Raw genomic sequence first — 26192 nt, forward strand, 5'->3', positions numbered from 1 at the left:
CCTAATAATAATTATGTTACTAACAGTCGTCATGACTGCCCCTTATAGCATTTTTATAATCATCATACACTGTTCCGCCATGCTATGAAGTAACCGGATGACACTCATTCTATAGCAAAAGTTATGATATGCTTCGTCTTTAATGGCCAAGTGTCCCTTATAGTCATCATACACTGTTCCTCCATGCTATGAAGTAACCGAATGACACTCATTCTGTAGCAAAAGCTATGATATGCTTCGTCTTAGCATGCTCACTGGCTAAGTGTCCCTTGTAGTCATACACTGTTCCACCATGCTATGAAGTAACCGAATGACCATTCTATAGCAAAAGTTATGATAAGCTTCGTCTTTAATGGCCAAGTGTCCCTTATAGTCATCATACACTGTTCCACCATGCTATGAAGTAACCGAATGACACTCATTCTATAGCAAAAGTTATGCTATGCTTCGTCTTTAATGGCCAAGTGTCCCTTATAGTCATCATACACTGTTCCTCCATGCTATGAAGTAACCGAATGACACTCATTCTGTAGCAAAAGCTATGATATGCTTCGTCTTACCATGCTCACTGGCTAAGTGTCCCTTGTAGTCATACACTGCACCACCATTCTATGAAGTAACCGAATGACACTCATTCTATAGCAAAAGTTATGATAAGCTTCGTCTTTAATGGCCAAGTGTCCCTTATAGTCATCCTACACTGTTCCACCATGCTATGAAGTAACCGAATGACACTCATTCTGTAGCAGTATTCTGCTCTACTGCAATGATCATGACTTGGATGAATAACCTTTAACAGAGTTCACTTTCCATCAATATTATTTTTTCCATTCCAGCCAGCGTGTACGTGTCTTTAATAACATTAGCGGTCATCATCAGAACTACTATTCCGCTTTATTTTGAGATAACCGTAGAAGGCACCTATCCTGTCGCAGAAGGTATTACTGCAATGATCATGACCTGGTTGAATAACATCTATGGATTATATTTCTACTTATTATGTTGAGCCCATCAATAGGTAAGGTTGTTATAATATAAAATGAAAATTTGTAACCAGTTGGTCTAAATCAACGCAGTGATTCCGTAACAAAAGATTAACACTGTTAATGAAACTAGTTGATCTGTTCTATTGGATTTTCTCAAATGTTCAATATCCCCCCGAACAACATGACCAACATCTCAACAAAATAAATTAAATGTTTATGGTTCGTACCCACTACCTATGTCTTTATGTTTTATACTTTTGTTCACGTTTATCATGTATTGAAGTTTTTCAATGATGTGAATGGCCGGGCGTGTAGCTGGTTTTACAACCATAATGGGCCGCAATACGCTAACCCAAACCCTAACCTTAACCATAAACCCTAGCTCTAACCTTAACCCTAAGGGTTAGGGGTATTGCGGCCCATTATGATTGCAAAAAGAAATTAAGCGGCTGGGGTTGAGTGGTGTTGCAATTGTTGAGTGGCCGGTGGCCTGAAAAAACAACTGCGGCAATAAAGCAATTTAAACTATTCTTTCACTATTTTGGCTATTATTTTCCCTGTTTTTTTTTCTTTCTTTTTTTAAATTTATGTATTTATTTAATTACGCCGGGTACAATTATGTCTGTCATTTTATGTCAATATGTTTTAGAGAATATTTAAACGTATGATTATTCCACATGGTTAAAGTATCTAAATTATATGATCAACATAATCGATACTGATCTGTTTCCTGAGTTAATGCTTATCATGTATTAATTAATGTCTATTCTTTTGATAACTCTGCAGGTGTTCTGTGGATGAACTACGCGGTACTTGGTGCAGTAGCAATCTGTATACCTATGCTTCTTGTGTATAAAGAAAGATATAATCGGTTGTCACAGGACACTGCGGCAGAAGAAAAATATGAAAAATTTTCTCCAATTTTATTTGAACATGTTAATTTATGTATTATCATGTTCGGATACGGACGCGTGAGACGGCTGTTTGGGGGTTTACTTGACAGTCTAAATCTTTACTTGTCAAGATATGTTATCTCGCCATCTCATGAAATGGATGGCACTTAGATGCCTCCGTAGATATGTTAAGTCATACTGTGGGTAGTACGTACCAACATGGCTAATAACGACTTATTTCCTGTGTTAATGCTACTGCATTAATGTCTATTAGCTTCTATTTCTGTGATAACTCTGCAGCTGTTCTCTGGATGAACTACGCGGTACTTGGTGCCGTAGCAATATGTATACCTATATGCTTCTTTTGTATAAAGAGAGATATAATCGGCTGTCATAGGACTCAAAGAATAAGCCAAATCGGCATTGGAAGTTTGCAATGCATTGTAGGACAGTTTTTGCAGTTTTGGGACAATTTGTCCTTTGACCTTTCAGAAAATTCAGAAATATTGGGTTTTTTTACGTACAAAATATAATCTAAAATGTTTTACAATAATTAAAATAAATATAAAAAATATTAGTCTTTTATAAATTAATTATTTGGTATTTTTAATGATCAACATTATAACAATAATAAGAAAATTAATAATAATTACATAAATTTTTCCGATATGTCAGAGGTCAAAGTGTCCCAAAACTGCTCTCAAAAACCGGAAGTTAGAATGGCGAATGGGCTTATACGTAATAATAATAAAAAACAGATAATGAAAACAGATAGTGGTATGCCTACTTTCGGCCACACGCAATTTTGCCACAGAAGCTTGTTTTTGGTGTTCATAGTTTTGTTTTTGATGGATATTGCTTCTCAAGACCACCAACTTCAAAAATAAGTTTACTGGACCTCTGTCAGCATTGAGCATTTTGAGATATGGCTGGTCAAAGTTCACACAGAGATCAAAATTCAAACTGCTTAAATGCTGTTGAAAGGTTCCCCAAATTATTTCTCTTGTCAAGGATATCCAGAAAAAGTATACTTTTACCTATATGTGACATACCCTTCTGGAGTTATAAGCAAAAAGGTTAAAGTTTACAATTTGACCTCCACAGGGGTCAAAACCTGAAAAAATGCTCCGATCTTCACCAAAATAGTCTCAAATTGTTCATCATGAAAAATCCATGCAGAAAAATAATAGTTTGTATTGTGTATGATGCTTCATATGTAACCATGGCAACATAGCAAAAAGGGCCAGGTCTATTATAATATGTGATTCAATGGACCTTTGTCACCACGTTACCAAGGTAACAAAACATCCTAGCTATGACAAACTATTCTGTTGTTTTAATTGTTTACAGAAGACGAAAAATTTGAGCCTATTTTCATAAAAATCGGAGTATTTTTCAGGTTTTGACCCCTGTGGAGGTCAAATGGTGACATTTGACCGTTCTTCTTATAACTCAAGAAGGGAATGTCACAGAGAGATAAAAGTATACTTTTTCTGGTTCGCCATGACAAGAGAGTAGTATAAGGGCTTTCCTAGCCTATCTTGAGGTCAAAGGTCAACCGAGGTCAAAGGTCACTTCCGGTTCGGATCAAAAGGTCAACCGAGGTCAAATGTCACTTCCGGTTCGGGTCAATGGTCAACCGAGATCAAAGGTCACTTCCGGTTCGCATATTAATGAGGTGGGCGTGGCTAATTGGCATATTATATGAATATTAATGAGCTGGGCGTGGCGTCACGTTCGGATCGGTGCATTTTGACGAAGGGGTGGTTTAGGAGGGTTAAAATTTCAAAACAAAATAAAAATTCAAAATATTTTTCCAAAAAAAATTGTGAAAAAAAAATTTCAAAAAAGTTTTTAAAATATGAAAAAAAATTGCCTAAAATAACGCGTCGTATCGGCCTTCGTCAAAATGCACCGATCCGAACATGACGCCACGCCCAGCTCATTAATATTCATATAATATGCCAATAAGCCACGCCCACCGCATTAACCGGAAGTGACCTTTGACTTCGGTTGACCTTTGACCCGAACCGGAAGTGACCTTTGACCTCGGTTGACCTTTTGACCCGAACCGGAAGTGACCTTTGACCTCGGTTGACCTTTGACCTCAAGATAGGCTAGGAAAGCCCTTATACTACTCAAGAGGAATACTTTGGAGAACTTTTAAACAGTATTTGAGCAGTTTGAATTTTGACCTCTGTATGAACTTTGACCTACCATATCTCAAAATGACCAATGCTGACAGAGGTCCCGTAAATTTATTTTTGAGGTCGGTGGTCTTGAGAAACAATATCCATCAAAAACAAAACTATGGACACCAAATCAACGTCATACCCACTGGTAGCCAGACTGAGACTATGTACATGATGTACATGACGATCGTTTGAGACGCGGTGCTACGATTGTTTTTAATGGGACACTTGCCCCGAATAAGACTTGGTGCAGGCTAGCTGTCGATTGTCGATTTGTAGACCATATCGGAGTATCAATTTGCAAATACAATGTTGAACGCTCTAGACTCCGCTCAGCTAATCTCCACCATGAAAGAAATGATATATCAAATGTCTTCAAATGCTTCATGTGCCTAGACAGGCCCGTACGCAGGATTTTTTTGGGGGGGTGCTGATTTTGAAAAAGTAGACTTTTTTTTTTCAAGGAGGGCGCTTTTTGTGAAAAGTGGACTTTCTTCCCAAAATCTTTGACCTCTAAAAAGCGTAAAAAACCTGTTTTTTTGCTCGCTACGCTCGTAATTTGTGATATTTTGGGACTTTTTGTATACTTTTATTGTAAATTGGGGGGGGGGGGGGGGGGCCTAGATCATGGCTGTAATGCTTTATGTGCCATAAATAGGGGTACATTTAGCATGCAGCCATAAATTTTGGCATGTTTTTGCAGGTCAGTTATTACATGTTCAGCTCGAGATATATAAATCTATCAGGAAGTTGATTTTCCTTCAAGCGCAAATTCCCAAAAGAAACTCAATTCTGATAGATTTACATGAGTTGAACTTAAAGCCTTAATGTACGATTTCCGTCAAATTTTAATTTTGTTATTCTTCATTCAAAATGTTGAAATAATATTAGTAATAACTGCCGGGAAGGGTTCCTATCCATTTTAAGCTGAAGTAACAAGGTAAAGTGAAAGAAATCACACTGGTTATTTTGGCCATTTAACATGCTGTTCTATGGGAGGACATAAAGTCATAAGGCCAAATAAAAAAAATTAAACATTCACGTCAGCTCCCGCTTCCTTTTATGAGATTTCTTCAATTCTATTTTTATTTTTTGAAATTCAGTTATAACTTTTCAAAAAATATGTCTAGGAAGTAAAGATGCTTTCTATAGCCTTGCCAATATAAGGTTTTGTGATAATTAGAGGGGGCCACCTCTCAGAACAAAATAAAAAGTCCTCCTCCTTTTTCAGCATTATTGTGTATACGCTAAAACAGCCTAATTATGGGTATTTCCACCGATTTTGCAATAAAAAATAGAAAACAAAAAGCCCCCTCTTCCTCCTTTTTTTCAAAAACCCGGACGTGAAACATATTTTTCATTTTACTTGGCCTAATTTCATGAATTTATGACTTTGCTCTGTTGACAAAACAACCAATTTTGCCGATTCCATTTAGGTGCGAATTGGTACATGTGTAATTATAAATATACAAAAAAAATCAGGTTTGAAAAAAATTAACCAATTTCATATTATAAGATCGTACATTATGGCTTTAATATAATATGTTGCATCTGAGAAAGATAGCTAGTACATGTACTGTATGTGTATCTTAATTGAGTACAACCTTGTTCACCTAGCTGCTTTATATATCATTTGTAGTTGACTTGCCACTTGCTATATTAGCTTGTATTATTTTGTGTCTGTTTCAGAGTTTCTTTATTACCTTTGCATGGGTCCCACTTACAGGGGGGCTCATAATTATTGCACAGCCGGACGCGTAATTTCTTTCTGCAACCATGATGGGCCGCAATAGCTCCAAACAGCACAAATTAGTCATATATATGCAATATTCTACAAATTATGAATATTAATATCTTCATGAATATTCATGAGCTGAACCTACATCATTAACCAATACATCCATGCCCACTACCCCTCCCATATGAGATATGCATCCCAACCCTCGAACATCAAGCGCCCCTTTGGGAAAATGTTGATTTTTACATGCTTTTCAATGTATGGAGAAGTTATTTGGTGGTCTGCGCCCTTGATATCAGTGCACGTGCGCCCTCATTCATTGTTTTGATCGCGACGTATGCTTTCGGTCAAAGGTTGAAATCAACATGGCTAACGTTCTGGCTGTAGACGCGTTCACTCATGTGTACAATTATTACATTTTATTTATTATTGTCATGCACTTTTGCTATTGAAACTTGATTTCACACTAATCCTTTGTATACCCCAGAAGGGGTCGTAAGGAATCTAATAAAATAAAGTTCAAAGTTCCAGGCCCAGCGCCAGTACGGACACTTCTACTTCTACCATTGTCTACTTCTACCAGGCAGCGGATGACAGGATAGAGAGAGACGGCAAAACTGCTCAGCCTATGGCACGTTCCATACAATCGGGACACGGAAGTAAATCGTGTCTGAATTTCGCAACTGCCGTGATCACTGGTAAGCGCCGTTCAATTTACACACCGAGTGATCGGAGCCTATACAACACGGCAAATTTCGGCATTCTCACCCAGTAATAAGCAAATTTTACTGTATTTGATTAATTTGAAGGTTAGTTTTGTGGGGTTCATTACCGATACCCAACGGTTTTAGCTAGTATTAATATTTATTAATTTGTGATATCTTAAGCGTTTTAAAATTTCAAAATAATCCCATTCAATAACACGGCTGACAAAGGAAATTAACTGAATTTAGAGAATGCATTGCGTTCACCACCTGACCTCTACGTGATCAGCAGAGTCCAAAAGTTAGGATTTAATGCCGATGACAGTTCACACTCACACATGTGCTGAGATCGTTCCAGTTTTTGTAACTACATGTAAGTGCAAGAGGTATCAGTTATTGAGGAACCTACTGGAGATGTAGTTGGTATGAAATCATATCCCAAACAACTGTTAAGCTTATGCAGTGAACTATAGACTTCAAGTTCAAGCAAGTTAAAGTGTTATTTATCATAATGTCATGACATGACTTTGAGTATTACCATTGTGCACAAAAGGCGAATTGCATGCATGCATTATCTACTCGACTGGCTATCACCGGTACGGAAACACAGACAATAGCATGAATAAATGACTCTCAAATATCATTAATATCCCATGACCAGGAGGGTGAAAGTGCATAGGAACAATGCCGGAAACTACGTCACGCTATTGTTCGACCTAGGATACATCATTCGCCATTTTGTAAATATTAACGCATGATCGTTGCTTTGAAATTTCCACCGAATAGTCTGTGGATAACGTAAGAGCATGCTTTGACCATGCGCAAAAAATAATATCATGAAGATGTTTAAGATTGATTCATAGATGTTTCAAAAATTACCGTCATATTGCATAGATTCACCAAAGAATGGTCTGTTAAGTACTATACTTTATAATATTTAGTAATTAAAAATCGGGAGAATTTTAAGAAATCAATGTTTTTACCTGTCGGTATTACAACTCGTGAAACACATTAGTGATGTGCCTGGGTGACCTAAATCTACTAACCTTTAACGTTTCCTCTATGAACTCTAACCCTCCTGCAATATGACGCCTATTGTCTAGACCTAGGCTACATCTTCCGGTTTGGTTATGTAACCTAGGATGCTTATCACTTCGTATAGATCCCTGCCATGACACAATGATGGCGTTGTCATTAGGTGCTGTTGGGATCTGTACAGCTCCATATCTCCAAAAGGTCGTGCTTTGAGGTCACCTATAATATTGATAATCATCATGTGATTAAGAAAACAATGCTAAACATATTAAGACCTTTGACTTAAAATGATTATATGTTTACTGAGGTCCCGACTGAGGTATAGATCCTGTTTTGGTTTTGTGTTATGTGCGTTTGTGTTATTTCGTCTGGATCTCAATGTTATGAGCTGCTATGGTTACAGTCAGTTCCACAAATTATGACAATTAAGCTCAATTATATGGATGCATATAAATTGAAGGCATTAGGTAGAAATTTGTATGCATTTGCATGGTTATCGCTCGTTAATACTTCCTATGGAAAAAGAATAACAAACTTTTGTAGCCTTTCGGGCATAATCAATAACTTGATAAAAAAATAACCGGGAAAAATAACGGAATAGCAAAAAATACAACAGATTAATGCACTGCTCAGTCTGTTGTCTGGCCCAGGCTGTGTCTTTTAAGACATTTGTAGACATGATTGCAAGATGAAACTCTGCCAGTAGACCTCAGTAAGCTCAATAACTCATTGAAAATAATTAGCCTGGAATAGGCTATATGGTTTAACATTTTAAATATGTAGGAAGCAAAATTATACTTGATGTAGATGACGTCAAACAAGATACTGTGGCGCCCCCTTGGTTCCGGGTGGTCAGGAGGTTGTCCCAATCAGAATCGATATCTAACCCTTTGTCACGGGTCTTTAAGTTCTGATATGGACTGCTTCCAAGACCCTACGAGGGAAGTCTTATACTCCCTCTCCAACACTTTTATTTTTTCCCAATCAATCTGGCGCTCTTTGCTCCTGTCAATATGTTCCTTGATCGATTTGGAACTGACCGCTTTGGATTTATGTTCTGTTATTTTCGAGCTTTCATCCATATTCACCGTGGGATGTGTATAGAGTCACAGTCTTTGCAAATTATGCTGTACACAACACCAGATTGCTTTTCTTGTTCAGTTTTGTCCTTTGGGGGACATGAGATCTGCGTGGGGTATTTTGAAGTTCGAAAGCTGTGCTAACACCTGCAGAGTTAAAAACCAAAAAAAAACCTGTGCAACTGTTCCGGGAGGCCTTCCACGTAAGGCAAGGTGACAAAAATGCTGCTATCTACGTCGCTGTCCTTAGATCCGTGACGTCATCAAAGGTGTCTCAACAACATCACTAGCAACAACAAATCTTCAGAGCAATAACATCCGTAGACTATGTCATAGTCGATTTTTGATAAATAAAAATATGTTATTAATCATGATGAACGCATTCAGTTGAACTCGAAATTATACTGATATTTATTACATCAAAATACTAGTATAAAATGGTTATGAAAAAGTTTATATAATTATATTTGTGACAGTAAAAGTAAAGTATACGTAGGCTTATATTATTGAATGCAACATATCATAATGGCATAACTATGCACTTCAATACTGAACAATTCTAATTTTAGAATCTGCCAGTTTATTATCCGAGTTAAAAATCGACTATGGACTTTCACTTTTAAGCAGAACTTTACCCCGGGACTTCGTTCTCTAAAACACACTGTCAATCATACTTGTTTATCAATCAAATCTAACCACAAGACTAAAGCATGGTGGTACAATACGCGCTAGATGCGTACGTTCATCCATCCACCAACTTTCGCGCCAGCACAAAAGCGCCGATAGTTGGGTACCATGTATAGTTAATGGTAATGGTACGTGTCGGGAGGATTAAAACAATAACGAGATCTGGGCGACCAATCACAAGCCAGATTCATTAAAAAATGCATTACATCATGACCAATTTTAGTTTTTAACTCTCCATAGAGTCCCGTGTTAACAATGTTAACCGCAAGTCAAAGTCAGTAATCCACTTGGGAAGCTAACAAACAGAGGGAGTGCGGTGACTAAAAAGATCAGATGTGAAAATCTATCAATTGTGCACAAATAATTGAATCAGAGTTTTAAGCTTAATGTAATAGCCAGAGTATGCACAATTGGTAAGTGGACTACGGAGAAGTCTATAACATCCGCTGATGACACCGGTTGACCCGGTGAAAGCGCCCGGTGAGTGTACCAAATTTGAGTAGCGTAGAAGTATTATTTTGCTTTCTATTTACGTTTACCGCTACATATGAATAAACACAATTATATTTCTAAATATGATTTTATGTTTTAAATTCCAGGTCTGCAGGCTCAATGTATACATAATTGATAGGCGCAGATGTGTGTCACGCTTTTATTTTATGTGACTTAAAGTCTGACACAGTATCAAAATGACGGATCTTACAAAACAACTGGAGAATGAACCACTCCTCTCACCAGATCTTTCACCGAATATCAATTCGGTAAATGATGGGTACCAATCCACATTAGCATCAAAAAACAACAGAAACGCATATGACAGACAAAACTCTTGCGAAGTTTATCGGACTTACAGGAGTAGATGGTATATATTGATTTTGTTTTCATTGGTGGCCTTTACGCAGTGTGCAACGTGGAATACGTGGGGACCAATAGCTGACACCAGTAAGTATACTCCATCTGACGTTCGAAGTAAATGTATATACAGCGTTTATTAAATTCCAGTTCTGTGTGTTGTCACAGATATTGGAACACAGGGTGTTTTTTACCACGAACAGTACATGCCTCTACTTGAGGTACCCGTTGTAACAGGGGCACCCAAGCCCTGCGGTGCAGACGTCAGGAGGCAAACAGCAATTATCGACCTACCTCTGTCGGGTAGAAAGATAATAGTTGCTCCTTGTACCAGTAATAGTTTGACATGACTTGAACTCAAGTTCTGTCGTACAGGAGGCTAATAGATTATGCCAACACGACAACCAGACACCACATGAATCACCATACGATACATGAACAGCAAACTGTTTGATGGGAATTCATACTATCAAATCCATTTTTGGTTACGGTTTCATGCTGCTACGCAGCACTGACATCAGACTGGCAACCTTGCTTCTTCTTCTTTCCTGAAGTTGCTGCCGGTGGCGGCGCCAGAAGCTGGTCGAAATAATTGACAATCCAGATGAACCTAATACAACATAAACAGCAAACTCTTTAGTCAGATATGTCTACGTGTATATATAGTCAAATCGCAACTAGTTAACTTCCCGGCAACCCGGGAAGGTAACTTTCTAGTGAAGCTTAGTGAAACTCGCTAGCGCTACAACCGACTTCACGACTGATGTTCTGGTGGCAATATTGCTATGACCCATCATGCCAATCGCCACCAGATTATCAGTCGGCCTGAAGGTGCCCTTGGATAAGGTACGATGCCGTAGATTTCGGTTTACAAACCGATAATACTAACATCCATATCATGAAACGGGAAGCTCGTTGAAATGATTTTTAATCTTCATTCATGCCAAATGTTAAAATTACGACTTTTCTTTCTATTATAAAGCAAAAGCAGTGCTTGGATGGACCGATGCAGATATTGCTCTTTTAACTAATTGGGGTTGTATCACCTACGTAATATCGGCCCCATTCTTCTCCTGGATTATGGATGTCAAAGGTAAGTTTATACAAGTATATCCAAAATAGTCATATCCTTATCCGTGCCTTTGTTCTTGGGGCCTATTTATTTTATGGTAACTGCAAAAGTGGTTCCGTCCAGTTGGAGCCGGTTTATATTGTTCTTAACTATGGAAAGCGGTCTAACCGCCAGTCAATTGGTGGTCGAGTTTTGATTTCACCCCATTCACAATTTCTAGCTGTTTAGTGCCTTATTTAGCCTTAACATAAAAAGATTAGAAATATGTGACCTGCCACAACGAAATGAGTATAGATAAGTTGACTTGTGACGTCATTGCCTGGTAGTATTCAGGGCCCGTGATTTTAAAACTCCCGGCACATCACAATAAGGCTATTGAATTAACAGTGTAGTGGTGTAGTGGTTGTATGCAGTTCGCTCAAGCATATCGATATAACATTCCCTTACCTTTGTTGATAAACATTGCGGTCAACTCATCTATAAGTAGCAAGTTGGTAGTTTCGAGACATCCATGCTGACTGAGTTGATGGTTTTGTTTACCGTGTACCTATTTCAGCACGTCTGTATGTCCTTTATGAAGGGGGCACAACGGGTCATTCACGAAGGAAACAATCACCAACGCTGTAGCCAGGGCGTTTTAAAACTACCAACTTGCGACTTCACGCTCATTGCGTGGTGGCAGGTCACATATTTGGTAACGGACCGAATATTACGAGCGTCAGAGATTTTAAAGCAAACGAATGCCAACCAACACTATCCTTGCATATTTGTCAAGTATTCGTATTTTGAGTAGTTCCCCTGCGTCATTGTAACTCCTAAAGATATACATAGACAACATAGAAATGCCAACTTTGCTCCCCATTATAGCCTCTTAAAGGCCCATTCAGTGATTTGCTCATCCGGATGATCGTAAAAATCATCAAAAGCTATGTATTTAAGACAAAATTAATTAGGCATTTACATGAATCTGCAATTTATATACTGACAGTATATTTTAAATTAGCTACGTGTATTTGAATGGAGCTTCAACTTTGTCAATACTACTGTTTTCTTTGTTTTTTGAAAAAAAAAAAAAATGATAATTTGAAAGACTTATCCTCCACCTTTAAGCAATTTATAAACAATTTTAATTTTTTTATACTTGTGCTGGGATCCCTGAATGGGACTTTAAGTCTGTATTGTACATGATATACATTTATTAAACAGGATTGAAGATGTCAATGTTAATGGCTTCGACTCTTGAAATGATTGGAGTAGCAATACGTTGTATACCAGTTCCCCTGCAATATCTGAAATGGTAGGTTGATGTCTCACACTCTCATTGTATCATCATAACACGTTTAGGATAAAAGACTTCTTCTATAAAGATGAACTTGTTTGTCGAGTTTATTCCACTGCTGAAATTCTAGCAATTTATTTTCCATTGTTGAATTGCCGGCATTCTGTCAAGCTAGGTTGTGAGAAATAACGTATAGTTTGTGGGCATTAAAATGCACATAAAACCAGTGAGCCTGTCAGCATACGAGTAACACTTACAAGTACACGTGGAAAAATAAGGCATTGAATGTTTCATTAACTTTATGATAATAACTTGTTTTGTACAATATTACGAACTCTTGTTTTATTGACGAGTTGGTCATTTCAACGGTATTACATTAAAGGATATGCTTAAGACGAAACAGAATTCCACTATATATTGAAACAATAATAATTGGTAACATAGAATTGTGACCATACCATGTTAGCGATTCATCAAGAATAAGCTATAATAACACCCAAAAATTTAGTATGAGTTACTTTAACAAGTTCAATGCCATTAATAATAAAAATTCCTTTAAAAGGGAAAGCCAGCCTCAATGTAGAAGAGGTCTTGTAATTAGTTTTGGTCAATGTGAAAGGCATTTTAGGATCACGCTTACATCTACATGACAGTCCACCAAACCATCAACGATGAGAACATGCACACTGAAACAGCAGAAAACATTAATTCCTAATCTCATGTCAACTCTTTTAATTCATTACATGTACTCCAAATTGTTCTGGTCTGTTTGTTTTGTTGTTGTTGTTGTCGTTGGTTTTTTTTGTCTTTTCAGCTTTTTACCCACGATATCTCAATTTCCAATTTTGTAATACCAGAACTTACGAACTCAATATCTTCGCTTAGGAATGTCCGATTTCACTGCTTTCGATACACTGCCGGTTTGAGTTAACTTACATGTACATTTTATTTTAAAATAACTTAATTAATTCGCAATGTATAGTTTAAGCCTACTATATTATAATAGATAGTGGCCAGCACATTTATAAAGGACTGGTTACTCACTACAATCTTCACTCTTAAACTGTGTTTTTCTGAATGTGCTGATCATGTTGATTGCTAGTCGGAAACTCCTGCGAAGCTATGGACATGGCATCTTACATACTCCATTCTATAACAGTCTGCCTAGTGCCTTGTGTGTTTTCTCTTCAATCATTTTGTTGAATGTAATTTTATGAATCAAATAGTTATGTGTCATTTTATTTATAATAAAGAAGTTATTAAATTAATAAAGTAAGACAATTTATTTATCTATAAGTGCATGTCAAATGGGGTACATTGTTCAATACTATATGCATAAATTATGCCCATATTATAGCTAGGCCCTAAAAACTTTATTTTGCATCGGATTTTTCCCGTTGAAAAGACAAAACTGATGTTTATGATAGCAACCATTTCATCAATAACATTTGGAGTCATTTTTATCCATAAAACGACACAGGATATGATAGATAACTACTTTCACATCAATATGGTCCATATGATCACAGATTGTTGAGAATCTGTGATATGATCCGGGGATATGATGAAGATTTTGATTCTATAGATCTGTTATCAACATGATATCACGCTGTTCAGTGGTCAAGGAGTAAGGACCCCGGTCAAGGACACTGATATGACATCATAGGTGATGTCAGATTTTCTTCTGCTGACCATATGATGCTATATATATTAACTATTATTGTTACATTTAGGCCTTTAAACTTTTAAAGTCATAATTAATTAGTTCAAACATAACTTTGGTAATACTCACTCGTTTTCGTTCGTTGAAACGGCAAAACATACTTACTTTTCCTAACAAATCGAATTAAAATATTTTAAAAAAATTTAACCACAAAAAGTAAAAAAAAAATCATTCCAATACCACTAAAATATAATCTCTTGAGTAAACTGACCCCAAACCTGAAACAGGTACCAGCCCCGAATGGGCTGGCGAAAATATGGGTATTGTGATAAGTGCGATTACTATAGCGGTTTTTAAAAATAATATAATTCGTTTTATTAACATTAAGGGACAACCTTAGCTTTGAACCATACAGATTCATTATTAACAGTGCTAATAAGTTCGTCGAGGTCCGGATTGGACAATAGCATTGGTATCATCTGCATAAATTAAAAAAAGTCTCTTGAAGTCGCCAGCTTTAGAATATGAACAACTTTAGCCTGCTTAAGCTCATCTGGAAAAATTCCAGTTCAAATAGAGAAATTAAATACCGGTATGTGAACCAACGGAGAAGCAAAACATATTTTACAATATTCGGACCGTGGGTAACATGATCAGTTGATGATGTGGTTAATTAAGATAATTTACCATGTAATTAATATTTTTAGATCGAGTTATTCATAAAAAAGAGAAATATTATGATCCAATTTGCCTATTTATGATTGTTTATTATTTGGTGACGTAGTTCGTACGCTAGAAAATCTCCGATCTAGTCCCTCTGACCTGGCACCGTCGTCGAATAGAAAACACGTCTAAGACAAATCTTTCTTAATCTGCAGGGTGATGAACGCAGGGCATGTATTCATCGGGTTAGCTGGTCCGGTTCTCGGGGCTTGTCCTCCGCTCGTCTCTGCCACCTGGTTTCCACCTCATCAACGGACTACTTCCACAGCATATCTCACAGCTATGGTTTACATGGGTGTTGCCTGCTCATTTTTGATTGGTCCATTAATTGTTTCCGATGTGCAAACTATAAATAGCACAGCGTAAGTGCACTAGTTTTTCTTGTTACGCAACCAGTAGCGTACCAGAACTTTTAGGCAACTTTCAAGAGGGGCAAAATGTGACGAAAATTGTCAAAAATTGCTAAAAGTACTAAAAGAAGGCATAAAATTCTAAAATATCAGGGCAGCCAGCATACCACAGGAGCCAAGAGGGTGACCTCCCACGGGATGAGGGGTGCAGCCTTCCCCTCTTGGCTATGCCACTGTATACAAGAAAATCCATGTGGTTAAAATTCAAATAAACATATGATATTATGCAACATTCTATGCTGATAAGCATGCAAGAATAATATTGCTTATTTTCCATATTTTGGAAGCAAAATTTATAATTATAATTATAATTATATTGAGTATCAGATTGGGTATGATACAATATATTAACCATTTTCTATCATCTTTGCACACCGTGTTTATATTCATTCATTTATTTATATTCCATTCGTAAAAAAGGAAACTAAATATAAGTTTCGTAGTTTTATTTGACATGTTTTAAGATTCGAAAAAAAAACACTCCTTAAATAAGTTCATCAAGACTGTTAGGTATTGGTAAACTTTGTTTTACAAGTCCAATAATTTACTCACGTTTTAGACGTTTCATCTTCCAATCGGAAGACTTCATCAGTAATGCGATGAACCAGCAACACTCCTACTCTCACCTCGATTTTAAATTGGCATTTCTTCAAACCCGATTTTTTTCTAAAAGTTGTTTATTCGCGGTGCCTCACTATATGCCACTATGGAATACAACCGACGAATTGGTTATTAATATTATTATCATTATGATAATTATTGATAATACACACAAAGTATAACTTGAGACTATTTGGAATTCACTTCTCCTTTATTCTGTTATTTTCATATAGCATAGTGCCAATTGTAAACGAAAGTATCTACGACTCATATGAAGGTAAGACGTTATTCATTTGCAAAACGTAGACACTCATAGTCATACACACCCCATACACACACCAGTGGGTTTCTTTCACTTTACCAAACTTGTTATTACAGCTCAAAATGGACAGAAACCCTTCCCGATACGCTAGTATTATTTCAGCATTTTCAGTATAGAATAACAAATTAAAAATTTGAAGGAAATCGTGCATTATGGCTATAATAATCCCGGCTAATAACATAATAGGTGTAAGTATATAGACCGGTCTTAACTTCACTGATCTAATGATTTCTTTCTTTTGAAGGAAGTAAACCAAACACAACAATTATACCAAGTGTTAAACATGACCATCTACAAGAAATAAACCTACTTATGTATATAGGTAAGTCGTCATTAACAGTTAATTTGTGGTAGAAACATTTCTTTTAGAAACATTTCTTTTCAATTCCACAAATTTCAATTCTGTATGTAATAGGTTATGCAATGCTTCAGCAAGCATTTGCTTCAAAGATCGTTGATGGGTTCTATGCATCGTATGGTATTTGCCCCATTAATGCAGTGTGAATTTCATTGGTATTACTCACATTATCTCACCACATTATTGACAAAAATATCTTATCTTCCTCTTTGCTGGATTCATATACCTAAATAATTTTTTTGGTATTCAGAAGCGGGATTTATGGCAATTTTGTTCATCATGACGTGGGTTTATTTTCCTGCCAAACCTCCAACACCACCTAGTGCATCAGCCGAAACAAAACGAGAGGACTTTCAAGAAGGTGCCAGAATTTTATTCACGTGAGTATTATTTAAGATTCCCTGATACAAGTAGAACGCTGGACAACCGATTCTTTAGAAATGTATAGTCGCGCTAAAAGTCGATCGATACATGAAGAGCTTATTTCCAAACCGTGTTAAGTCCACAAGATTCACTTTGAAGAAAATCAGGAATTTTCTTTATGGCAATGAAAAAAAGTTAGATTTCTATAAAATTACAGTGAAGTGAAGGTGACATATATATGAACATAAAAACATGTTAAGTTAAAATCTAGAGACTTTTGATTTTTTTTAAATGAATTAATTTGTTTTAAACATAGCATGGACTTAACACGTTTTGACACAAAACGCAATTTCTGGCATGGACTTAACACATTTTGACACAAAACATAGTATCTGTAACACAGAACTAACCATATTTTTCTCAAACTAGTCTTAAAAGATAACGAATTTATTAAAAACATACAAAATGTTATTATCTCTACTATAAAACACAATTTTGCCACAAAACAACTTGCATCTCGAACCCCCTCCTCCCGCCCATTTTTTACCAAAATTCAACAATTAAAATAGTTCAAATTTCAAAACTTAGTTGAATTGCATTTCTCAGAATTGAATAAACATCATTTCACTGACAATAAGTGATGACCTGAAATATCCACTTGTTTTATAACATTATCACAATGTCTTTAAGTCCTAAGTTTTTTATACCTTTAACTTTAAAATGATACCTTGAATTTAGTATCACATTTTGATAATCATACAAAATAATAATATCAAAAACGAACTCTACCACCATCCTCTAACATTAATTCTACCATTACAACCTCTCCCTCTCCCCTTCCCACCCTTTTCATGTCTTTCTGGAGGTATCTATCAAATATTTAAGAAATCACATGCAAACTATGCCTACTAATATAAAACAACAACAATAACAACAACTTTTTATGCAGACCAAATTCAGGTATACTTGTCTCGGGACCAAACAAGAACGAAGACGTAAAGCAAGGCAGTGTTATCAATCATGCAGAACTTGCGCGATTAACTATTGGAAGCCCTATGCCGTGCTACTTGCCTACAAGCTGCCCACAAGCGCAGTGTTCGCGGACTTAACACAGTTTGCTCCCGGGAGTTTGCTACCAAACTGGATCGGACTTAACACGTTTTGGAAAAAAATTGATACTTTGTGTGTCAATATTTCGGAACTTGACTAATTTTGGGAAAAAACACACACATTGCTGGATAGGCCTAGTTACTCACTACCCATTTTCATCAAAATCTCAATTTTGAAGGTGGGTGGACTTAACACGGTTTGGAAATAAGCTCTTCACATGTTAAAATCAGCACAATTCAGAAATACACCTATATACTATGAAATTAATTTTCTCGGTCAAATATAAAGCAATATTTTTTTTTTCTTCAGTAATGTCAGTTAAAAACATAGTGCTTGGGTATACATTTTTTTTTTTAAATCCTGGTGTTCAAATTAGGTATGAAATTGTGTCGTTTAGTGTAAGATTTTTGAATTTTATAGGCCTACATCCGTCCACGAGCTTTTTTCGGAATTCATTTTTTAGCGTTTCAAACTAATATAATTCGCTAAGGAAAGATATTTCCCACCTCTGTAAAGCACATCGTGTGGGTCTATCTATTATTGTTTTGTCAGAATTTTTTCACCTTTTTTCACGTCATGCTCCTAAAATCTCAAACTCAGTACCTTATCTCGAAAGCAAGCAGCATATTAAATAGTCGATAATTCCATTGTTCTAATCCAGATCTCTTCTGCATTGAAAGCAAGGATTACTCTACGGGCGATTTTGTAGCCCAAATCTCCCATTTGGGTGCTTTGGTAAATTAACGTGAATTTTGGATATTTCCTTCCGTGATGATCATGGTAATAGTTTGCAATAGCAAATTATGGTTTCCATGATTATGTCGACCAAAATTTGTCTGTTGGTTTGTTTACCTAGGTTAGTCCGTATTAAGAGACGCACGTTGTACTGTAAAAAAAAAAAAAAATTAGTGTGTTATTATAGGGATTTTAATTTTCTGTCCATCGTATCTCTAGGTGAATTTGTATGACCCCCTCCCCCAATCGTGGGTTGGCATTTTCATTACACCCTTCAGACTTGTGTTCGGTTTTGTTTTTAATTTGACATGTAGGCCTATTTGTCATAATAGCGCTATACTTTCTAAATGTATAGCTATAACGTGCTTTATAAATATTATTATACCGGTATGTAATATTATGTAGGCCTATGGGGGGTGGGTGGGTGCAGAGGTGTGTGAGGTGTGTGAGGTGGGTAGTAGGGGTGTATGTAGGGAAACTTTGGGGTGGTACTCAACACATTTTAAATATGACTTTCAATGCAAGGCTCCTTGTTGCCACAAATGTGTTTTTTTCCTTTAGGTTATTTAATAGGTTTTTTAATAAACTTCCATGTTTAACCTTGTATTGTTTTGGCTGCTTTCTTATGACTTTCGCTGGTTTTCCAAAAGCAGTTTCAAACAAACACAAACAAAAGGCACCATACCCAGTCACCTTCATGACAATTGAAACACTTGCTCAAGTATTAACATCCAAGTTATTCTGTTTTTAGGCAAGCACTTTTAATTGCTTGAACAGGTTTTGTTTAAAAACAAAAACCTGTTTAAGTTAACAATGATAATGAATGGTTCTTATAAGGCACAATCTCTTCCGATGAGGAACTCAAAGCGCGTAAAGCACGAAATTGATAAACAAACATAAAAACAATCAATTTACAAAAATTGGTTTTGAGCTGGCGTTTAAATACGGTAACGAAAGTCTGGGGATGTTACGAAGGTTATTTGGAAGTGTGTTCCAAACAGTTTGCTTGATAAAACATACAGCGTAATATTTATGTTTTGTAAATGAAAGTCAAAATATTGCCCAATTGCATGTAAGATTGTTGATTTTTTACCAAATGTTGGGCAAAGTTGTTTTGAGGAGAAGCAAATTTCAACACATTGGTCCGATGATCACGGTGATGATGAAATCAAATAATTAATCACTCACGTGATGAAAGATCCTCATCGTGCTTAACATGAACAGTGGTCATAGGAGCGCTAGGCCTGGGAATTTCTTTGCTATACAGGGTGTCTCAATAAAAATAGGCCCTGTGGATCGGGGTACGTAACTTAAAGTATCAGCAGTAAAATTAAAATGTTCTTGCAGATCCAAAATCCATGAAGTGTCTTCTATAGATTGGTGCATAAATCATCAAAATCGGTTCACTCGTCACTGAGATAATTGGGAAACTACAAATAGACTCATGTTTGGATCTTTCCAATGGGACAATACACATTAACAATAAGGTGCTGCATTGTAGTTTAGAATTGAAGAAATTAATGAAGTTAAGGGTTGACTAAGTACTGTTGGTAGAAACAGCCAAAAGATCGATTTTCATTATCTAAATCAATATATTATTGAAAAATAACACCTTGATGTCTTGCAAAACTTCATAATTTGAAAACTTGCTTGATTTATTGTTGTTAATGAGTTATGTACGTTTTACAAAAGTGTTGTTTTTGTGGGACCTGAAAGCTAAGACATATCGAATTGCATTTCGGAAACGAATGTCCTTCTGATATCAATTTTTAATTCGCGATATAATGTCATTTTATGGCAAATGATTTAAAATTGATATCCGAAGTAAATTGTATAAATTTAATGATACGTACGCACTTAAAGTGTATGTAACTGGAACAAAAAGCCGTCTATTATATGAAAAGATAAAATGTTTTCCCCAAAACACAACAAAAATGTTGGGTTTTTTGGGAAACAACTTGATATCTTTAATATGAAAGGTTAAAATTTTCAATTGATGGTCGGATTTTCATCCCAGCTACATACACTAAGTACATATCATTAGATTTATGAAGTTTACTTCGAGGATGGTGATATATAAAAATACAAAAATATCAAATTTTAATAATTTGCAAAAATGTGTGTTATATCGCGAATTTCAAAGAAAATAAAAATATATTTGATATCAGAAGGACATTCCGCATATTCAGAATGCAAATCGATATGTCTGATGTGCACTCTGGTCCCACAAAAATTACTGTGCAAACGTTGCTATTCGAGCCCTTAATCCATAGAGAAACGTGTGAAAAACATTCTTTGGGAGATTGATTGATTGATTTTGAACTCCTACTCAGCAACACTTGGCGTTTCCTTTTATTTCTTTTATAATAAACTACACATTATTGTTAATGTGTATTACCCCATTGGAATGGTCCAAAAAGATGGCTGTTTGTACAAATTCAATTATCTCAGTGACGCATGAACGGATGTGCATAATTTTTGTTAATAATTTGTAATAATTGTTAAGCAGATACTTCATGGTTTTTAAATCTTTAAGAACATTTTTATTTTACTGCCGATATTTTAAGTTATGCACCACTTTCCATAGGGCCTATTTTTATTGAGACACCCTGTATTGAAGTTCTGGCAACACTGTAACCAGGCCGGTCTTCATATGGCACCCAGGGATATCGATTTACAATGCCTCAGATTTCACGCGTTGATTTTGAAAAAATTTCAGCCAGCAGTAAAAAATGGTGAAATCAAAACGGAAATTGTGACAAACCTATGATATATCGCTCACGGTGATGTGCGTTAGAAAGTTGGGAAAAATCCTTCATTAGCCAACTATATTACTTTGAAAAGCTAAAAGGTTGATCCAAAAAAGGCTCGCGGGCAGAGTTGAAGCCTATCAAAATCGAAAATCTTACACTAAATGACTGAATTCCACGCCTAAGTTTAACACTAGGATTTGAAAAAAATACAGTATCAAGCATTACAGTTTTTCCTGACATTTAATAAAAAAATGAAAATTATTGCTTTTTCATTTGGCCGGGAAATTAATGAATGAAAAAGAATGAAAAGGTGTAACTCAAAATTTTGTTCATTTGAATACCAAATTCGATCGTTTGTATTGACTGAGTGAGCCTTGCATAACAATAAGAATCGGTTGTCCTGCGTTGAGACTGGATATGCGCCATCGTAGTGTGATGCTAAAATCGATCGTTGCCAGATCAACTGGTTGAGGCGTTTTTGGAACCGCGATAAAATGATAACAGTACAAAATCAACTAATCCCAAATCGTGGTCATAGACCACAAATCTAGCTGGAGCGTGTTGGTATTTTGGAGGTATCTGACCCCTGCAAAATGTTCCAAAAATGTTTCCCTGGTCATGAGGTTTGTTAATTGTCACCGTGTTTGAGCCCCGTCCCCATTACAGATGTCCAGATAATAGAATTCTAAGATTTGACCCCCGTATAACCATTGACCCGATCCCTGCATGATGTTCCAAAATGTTCCCCTGGTCATGAGGTTTGTTGTCCTGAGTTTGAGTCCCTTACCTCTTACAGATATCCAGATAACGCAATTCTAAGATTTGGCCCCAGATGGCCTTTGAACTACCCCTCCAAAATGTTTCAAAATGTTCCCCTTGTCATGAGGTTTGTTGTCACCAACTTTGAGCCCCGTGCCCCTTTTAGCTGTCCAGATATGGTGATTATAAGATTTGACCCCAGATGACCTTTGACCTGACCCCTGCAAAATGTTCCAAAATGTTCCAAAATGTTCCCCTGAAGTTTGTTGTCACCGAGTTTGAGCCCCGTACCCCTTACAGATGTCCAGAAAATGCATTTTCCTGCATAACCTTTGAACCAGCCCCTGCAAAATGTTCCCCCAGATCATGAGGTTTGTTGTCACTGAGTTTGAGCCCCATACCTCTTACAGATATCCAGATAAGCAATTGTAAGATTTTATCACCTTAATGACCTTTGACCCCAATTCTGTGTGCAAGCTATAGCTATGTAATATGTGGCAGAAGAAGCATTTTGAAGGTATTTGGTTACATACCGGAAATGCCACTTTAATGACTTTTGACCAACAATTCTGTTTGCACTCTAATGGTACTGGATAATGGATATATGTTCGAAACATATGTGCAAGTGACGTAAGTGTAGGGTGTAACTTATAGGAGGTGAAGCGTTTTGAAGTTTGTTGCCAGAAAGAAGAAGATAAAAAAAAGATCGAATAGCAAAAGAAGACCAAGCTGGTGTAAAACCAGATAGGTAATATGCGAACACTTGTGCAAACCAAGTATGCACCACTACTAATGTATGACGTATTCACTACGACGACTAATTCGTCGTGACATCTATATTCGTTGCAATAGTGCACGTTAGTAACCATTGGTTACTGGTTGAAGCCTGGGATCATACACCTGTTCCGAATTATGATATGCCATAGGTCTCGTGTTGTGATAATTTCGATCAGTGGTTCGTAACAAAGAAAGCATGAGCCAGTTTACCTAGCAACGGTCATGTTCTAACGTGCACTACACCAGCGAATAGAGGAGAATGGACCTATGTGAAAAATACTTAACCCATACATGGACCCGTCATGCCACCCTCTACAGTGGTGGAACCGGGGAGGGCCATTCGATGATTTGTTTGTACATTGCTGTCTATTTGTAATCTGCAGCTCCCTATATGACCAGAGTATTTTGAATCTTTTATTTACATTTATATGTAGGAGTATCCAGTTCTGGCTTCCAGCTTTATGCTTCAGCATTAGTACAGGAGTTTACAATGTGTGGGGGACGCAACTAGACACCATATTTTACAACACAGTCGCTGTTGGACAGGTATTATTTAAACCAATTTTTGATAATTTGCTCTCTGCATTTAATTGTGTGGCTCGTCCATTAATTTTGAAGGTAAATTAGCAGCATTTTGTTTTGCTGCTGGGCTCTTACAATAACGATTGTGATTTAAATATCGTGTAATCTACAGAATTAGGTAAGATGGCAATTATTGGAATTTTAATTTTATTAAACTCCCGCGCTGTGAAATACCTATAGCCCATTCTTGGCCTCACTTTCGATTGTTTTTTGTTTGTTTGTTTTTTCACGTGATAGCCTACTTGTCTTCGGTTTTGTTATCTTATATCGATGTTTACCCCATAAACGCCAGAAGAGTGCCAATTATAGGGATTAATTGTCTATAGACGTATCAGGGAACGTCTATTATTATCGGGAATTGCCTGTCACACATGATCGCACACAAAGTCGTAGGCAATTGGTCGGACCTCATCTGCCCAGAACATATTAACCCAGGTCAGCATACCGCCATATCCTTCCCGACATGCTTAGTAGCCAAGTCCGTAGAAGAGTGGATCCACACACTATGTACACAAATATACATTTGGCCACATTTTATTATACGATTAATACGATTATAAATTCGGGATATTAAATATCTTCCTGACCAGCCAGATCTGCGCATGGTCAAAGACGAGTATCAGACCGACGCAAACTGGCTTAGTCTCCACATCAGCCAGTTTGGTTCCGCCCCTCCACAGGGAGCGTAACCTGTGTAGGAGACTCGGTCGGACCTGGTCGGACCTCATCTCTCCCCATCTATTGTGCCCTATAATCCCCGACATTGCCCTTATGAACTCACATCCGCCTGACGTATGTAGATAATTCTTCAACATAGTACTCTTTCATGATTTTGATTTGATCAGTCTCGAAGACGTAGACTAATGATACATGTGAAACGCTCATTTGGTAGTTGCAACCAGTCTTTCATTCGTGTAATCATGGTTTTACTATCCAGCAATAACGATGGAGATCTGTAGTACGCCAAAGTGCTCATCTTTCCCTAAAGGGGATTGACACTTCTAGCGACTTGCTGAAACAACACTTCGGTCAGTGAAATTGGAACTGAGTCAACAGTGAACTTTGCTGGACAATTTTAAAACAGGATATACGTCAGTCGTCCGGATCATTCTGAAGTCATCTTTGGTTAAAGGTGTTTTTCTTTAAATGTTGGTGATTATATTGCAGGGAATTGCTGGGTGGATAGGATTTTACTCGAATATTGCCGGAGTAATCGGAAGTCTGATTTTGGCAAGGTAAGTAAAATCTCTGTGACTACCTTTGTTTGAAAACATGAACATCTTGTGTACGTCTTGAAGGAAGCGTTTGAAAGTCTCGAAATGCAAGAAGTGCCGTGTCCCTAATAAGCTCCTCCAATCAGCGTCTCCTAATATTGGAAACGTCAAAGCCAGTTCGATGCGGTGCTGAAACCGCTTTATTATATAGAGTTTGAAATGGTCACCGAATGTAAAATTCCGTTTTGTTGTGTGTAAAATTCTGTTTATTGTATTTATATTGCAGATTCGTTGATCTGTTAGGTGGTAAAATGAAACTTGTACTTCTCTTGCTAACTTGTTGTGGAATTGCTTGTGTAGTTTGGATAATACTAATATGTGAGGAAGTAATCGCTTTTAATTTACGTAAGTTTGAAAGAATCATAAAATATTATAGATTGAAATAACATCGCAACAATACGGACGATGTAGAATTTGTTCTCTAAAGCTCGGATATAAATGAAAGGCTGGGATTCCTCGTACGTATACTGATTACATGGAAATGTTTTAACAAATGATTTGTTTTTAGGAATTTAAGCCACTTAACTTGCTGCTTCAAAGTGCATTAATTTATGTGTATATTATTATTTTGAATTTAAAACATGCCCCTTATAGTCCCCATACACTGTTCCACCATGACCGAAAGACATTCAGTATGTTGCAGAATGTCCCATCTTTATTGGCCATACATGCAGCATACATGGCCCTTGTAAAGCGTCATACACTGTTCCACCATGCTATGAGGTAACTGAAATACACTCATTTTGCTGCAGAAGCTATTGTGATGCCGATCATAACTTGATCAAGTTACGTTTAACGGATCTGACTTTCCACCAGTAAGAATGATTATTTTTTGCCATTCCAGCCAGCCTGTACGTGTCCATAATTTCTTTAGCTGTCGTCGTTAATTCTACTATTCCGCTATATTTTGAGATAACTGTGGAAGGCACCTATCCTGTAGCAGAAGGTATTACTGCAATGATCATGACCTGGCTGAATAACTTATATGGGCTTATATTTCTACTTATTATGTTAAGCCCATCAATAGGTAAGTGAAATTCCGTATTGCCATATCCATAATGTCTATTTCCGACGTTGAAATGGAAAAGAAAGTTTAATTTCAACCAGTTAAAAGTCTAATTTCATCATACATGTAGTGATTCCATAACAAAAATTAAACACTTTTTTCTCAACTAAGTTTGCAATGGGAGTAGGAAATTTATCTGTTGCCGGGTTCTATTCTATGTCGGATACGGAAGCATGAGAT

General features: G+C 36.7%; 1 protein-coding gene across 1 annotated transcript in view; it reads left to right on the forward strand.

The window, feature by feature from the left end:
• Window positions 1–26192, forward strand: part of LOC140142298 (uncharacterized) — a 50922-nt gene that overhangs the window by 18278 nt on the left and 6452 nt on the right. Inside the window, exons 13-24 of the mRNA XM_072164267.1 lie at window positions 837–938; window positions 9990–10256; window positions 11149–11259; window positions 12445–12535; window positions 15059–15265; window positions 16147–16190; window positions 16480–16557; window positions 16844–16973; window positions 23525–23636; window positions 24840–24907; window positions 25173–25291; window positions 25791–25973. Of these exons, the coding sequence (XP_072020368.1) occupies window positions 837–938; window positions 9990–10256; window positions 11149–11259; window positions 12445–12535; window positions 15059–15265; window positions 16147–16190; window positions 16480–16557; window positions 16844–16973; window positions 23525–23636; window positions 24840–24907; window positions 25173–25291; window positions 25791–25973 (1512 nt within the window). The remainder of the gene's footprint in view (window positions 1–836; window positions 939–9989; window positions 10257–11148; window positions 11260–12444; window positions 12536–15058; window positions 15266–16146; window positions 16191–16479; window positions 16558–16843; window positions 16974–23524; window positions 23637–24839; window positions 24908–25172; window positions 25292–25790; window positions 25974–26192) is intronic.

This window comes from Amphiura filiformis, chromosome 20, assembly GCF_039555335.1.
Source record: "Amphiura filiformis chromosome 20, Afil_fr2py, whole genome shotgun sequence".
Taxonomy (NCBI): domain Eukaryota; kingdom Metazoa; phylum Echinodermata; class Ophiuroidea; order Amphilepidida; family Amphiuridae; genus Amphiura; species Amphiura filiformis.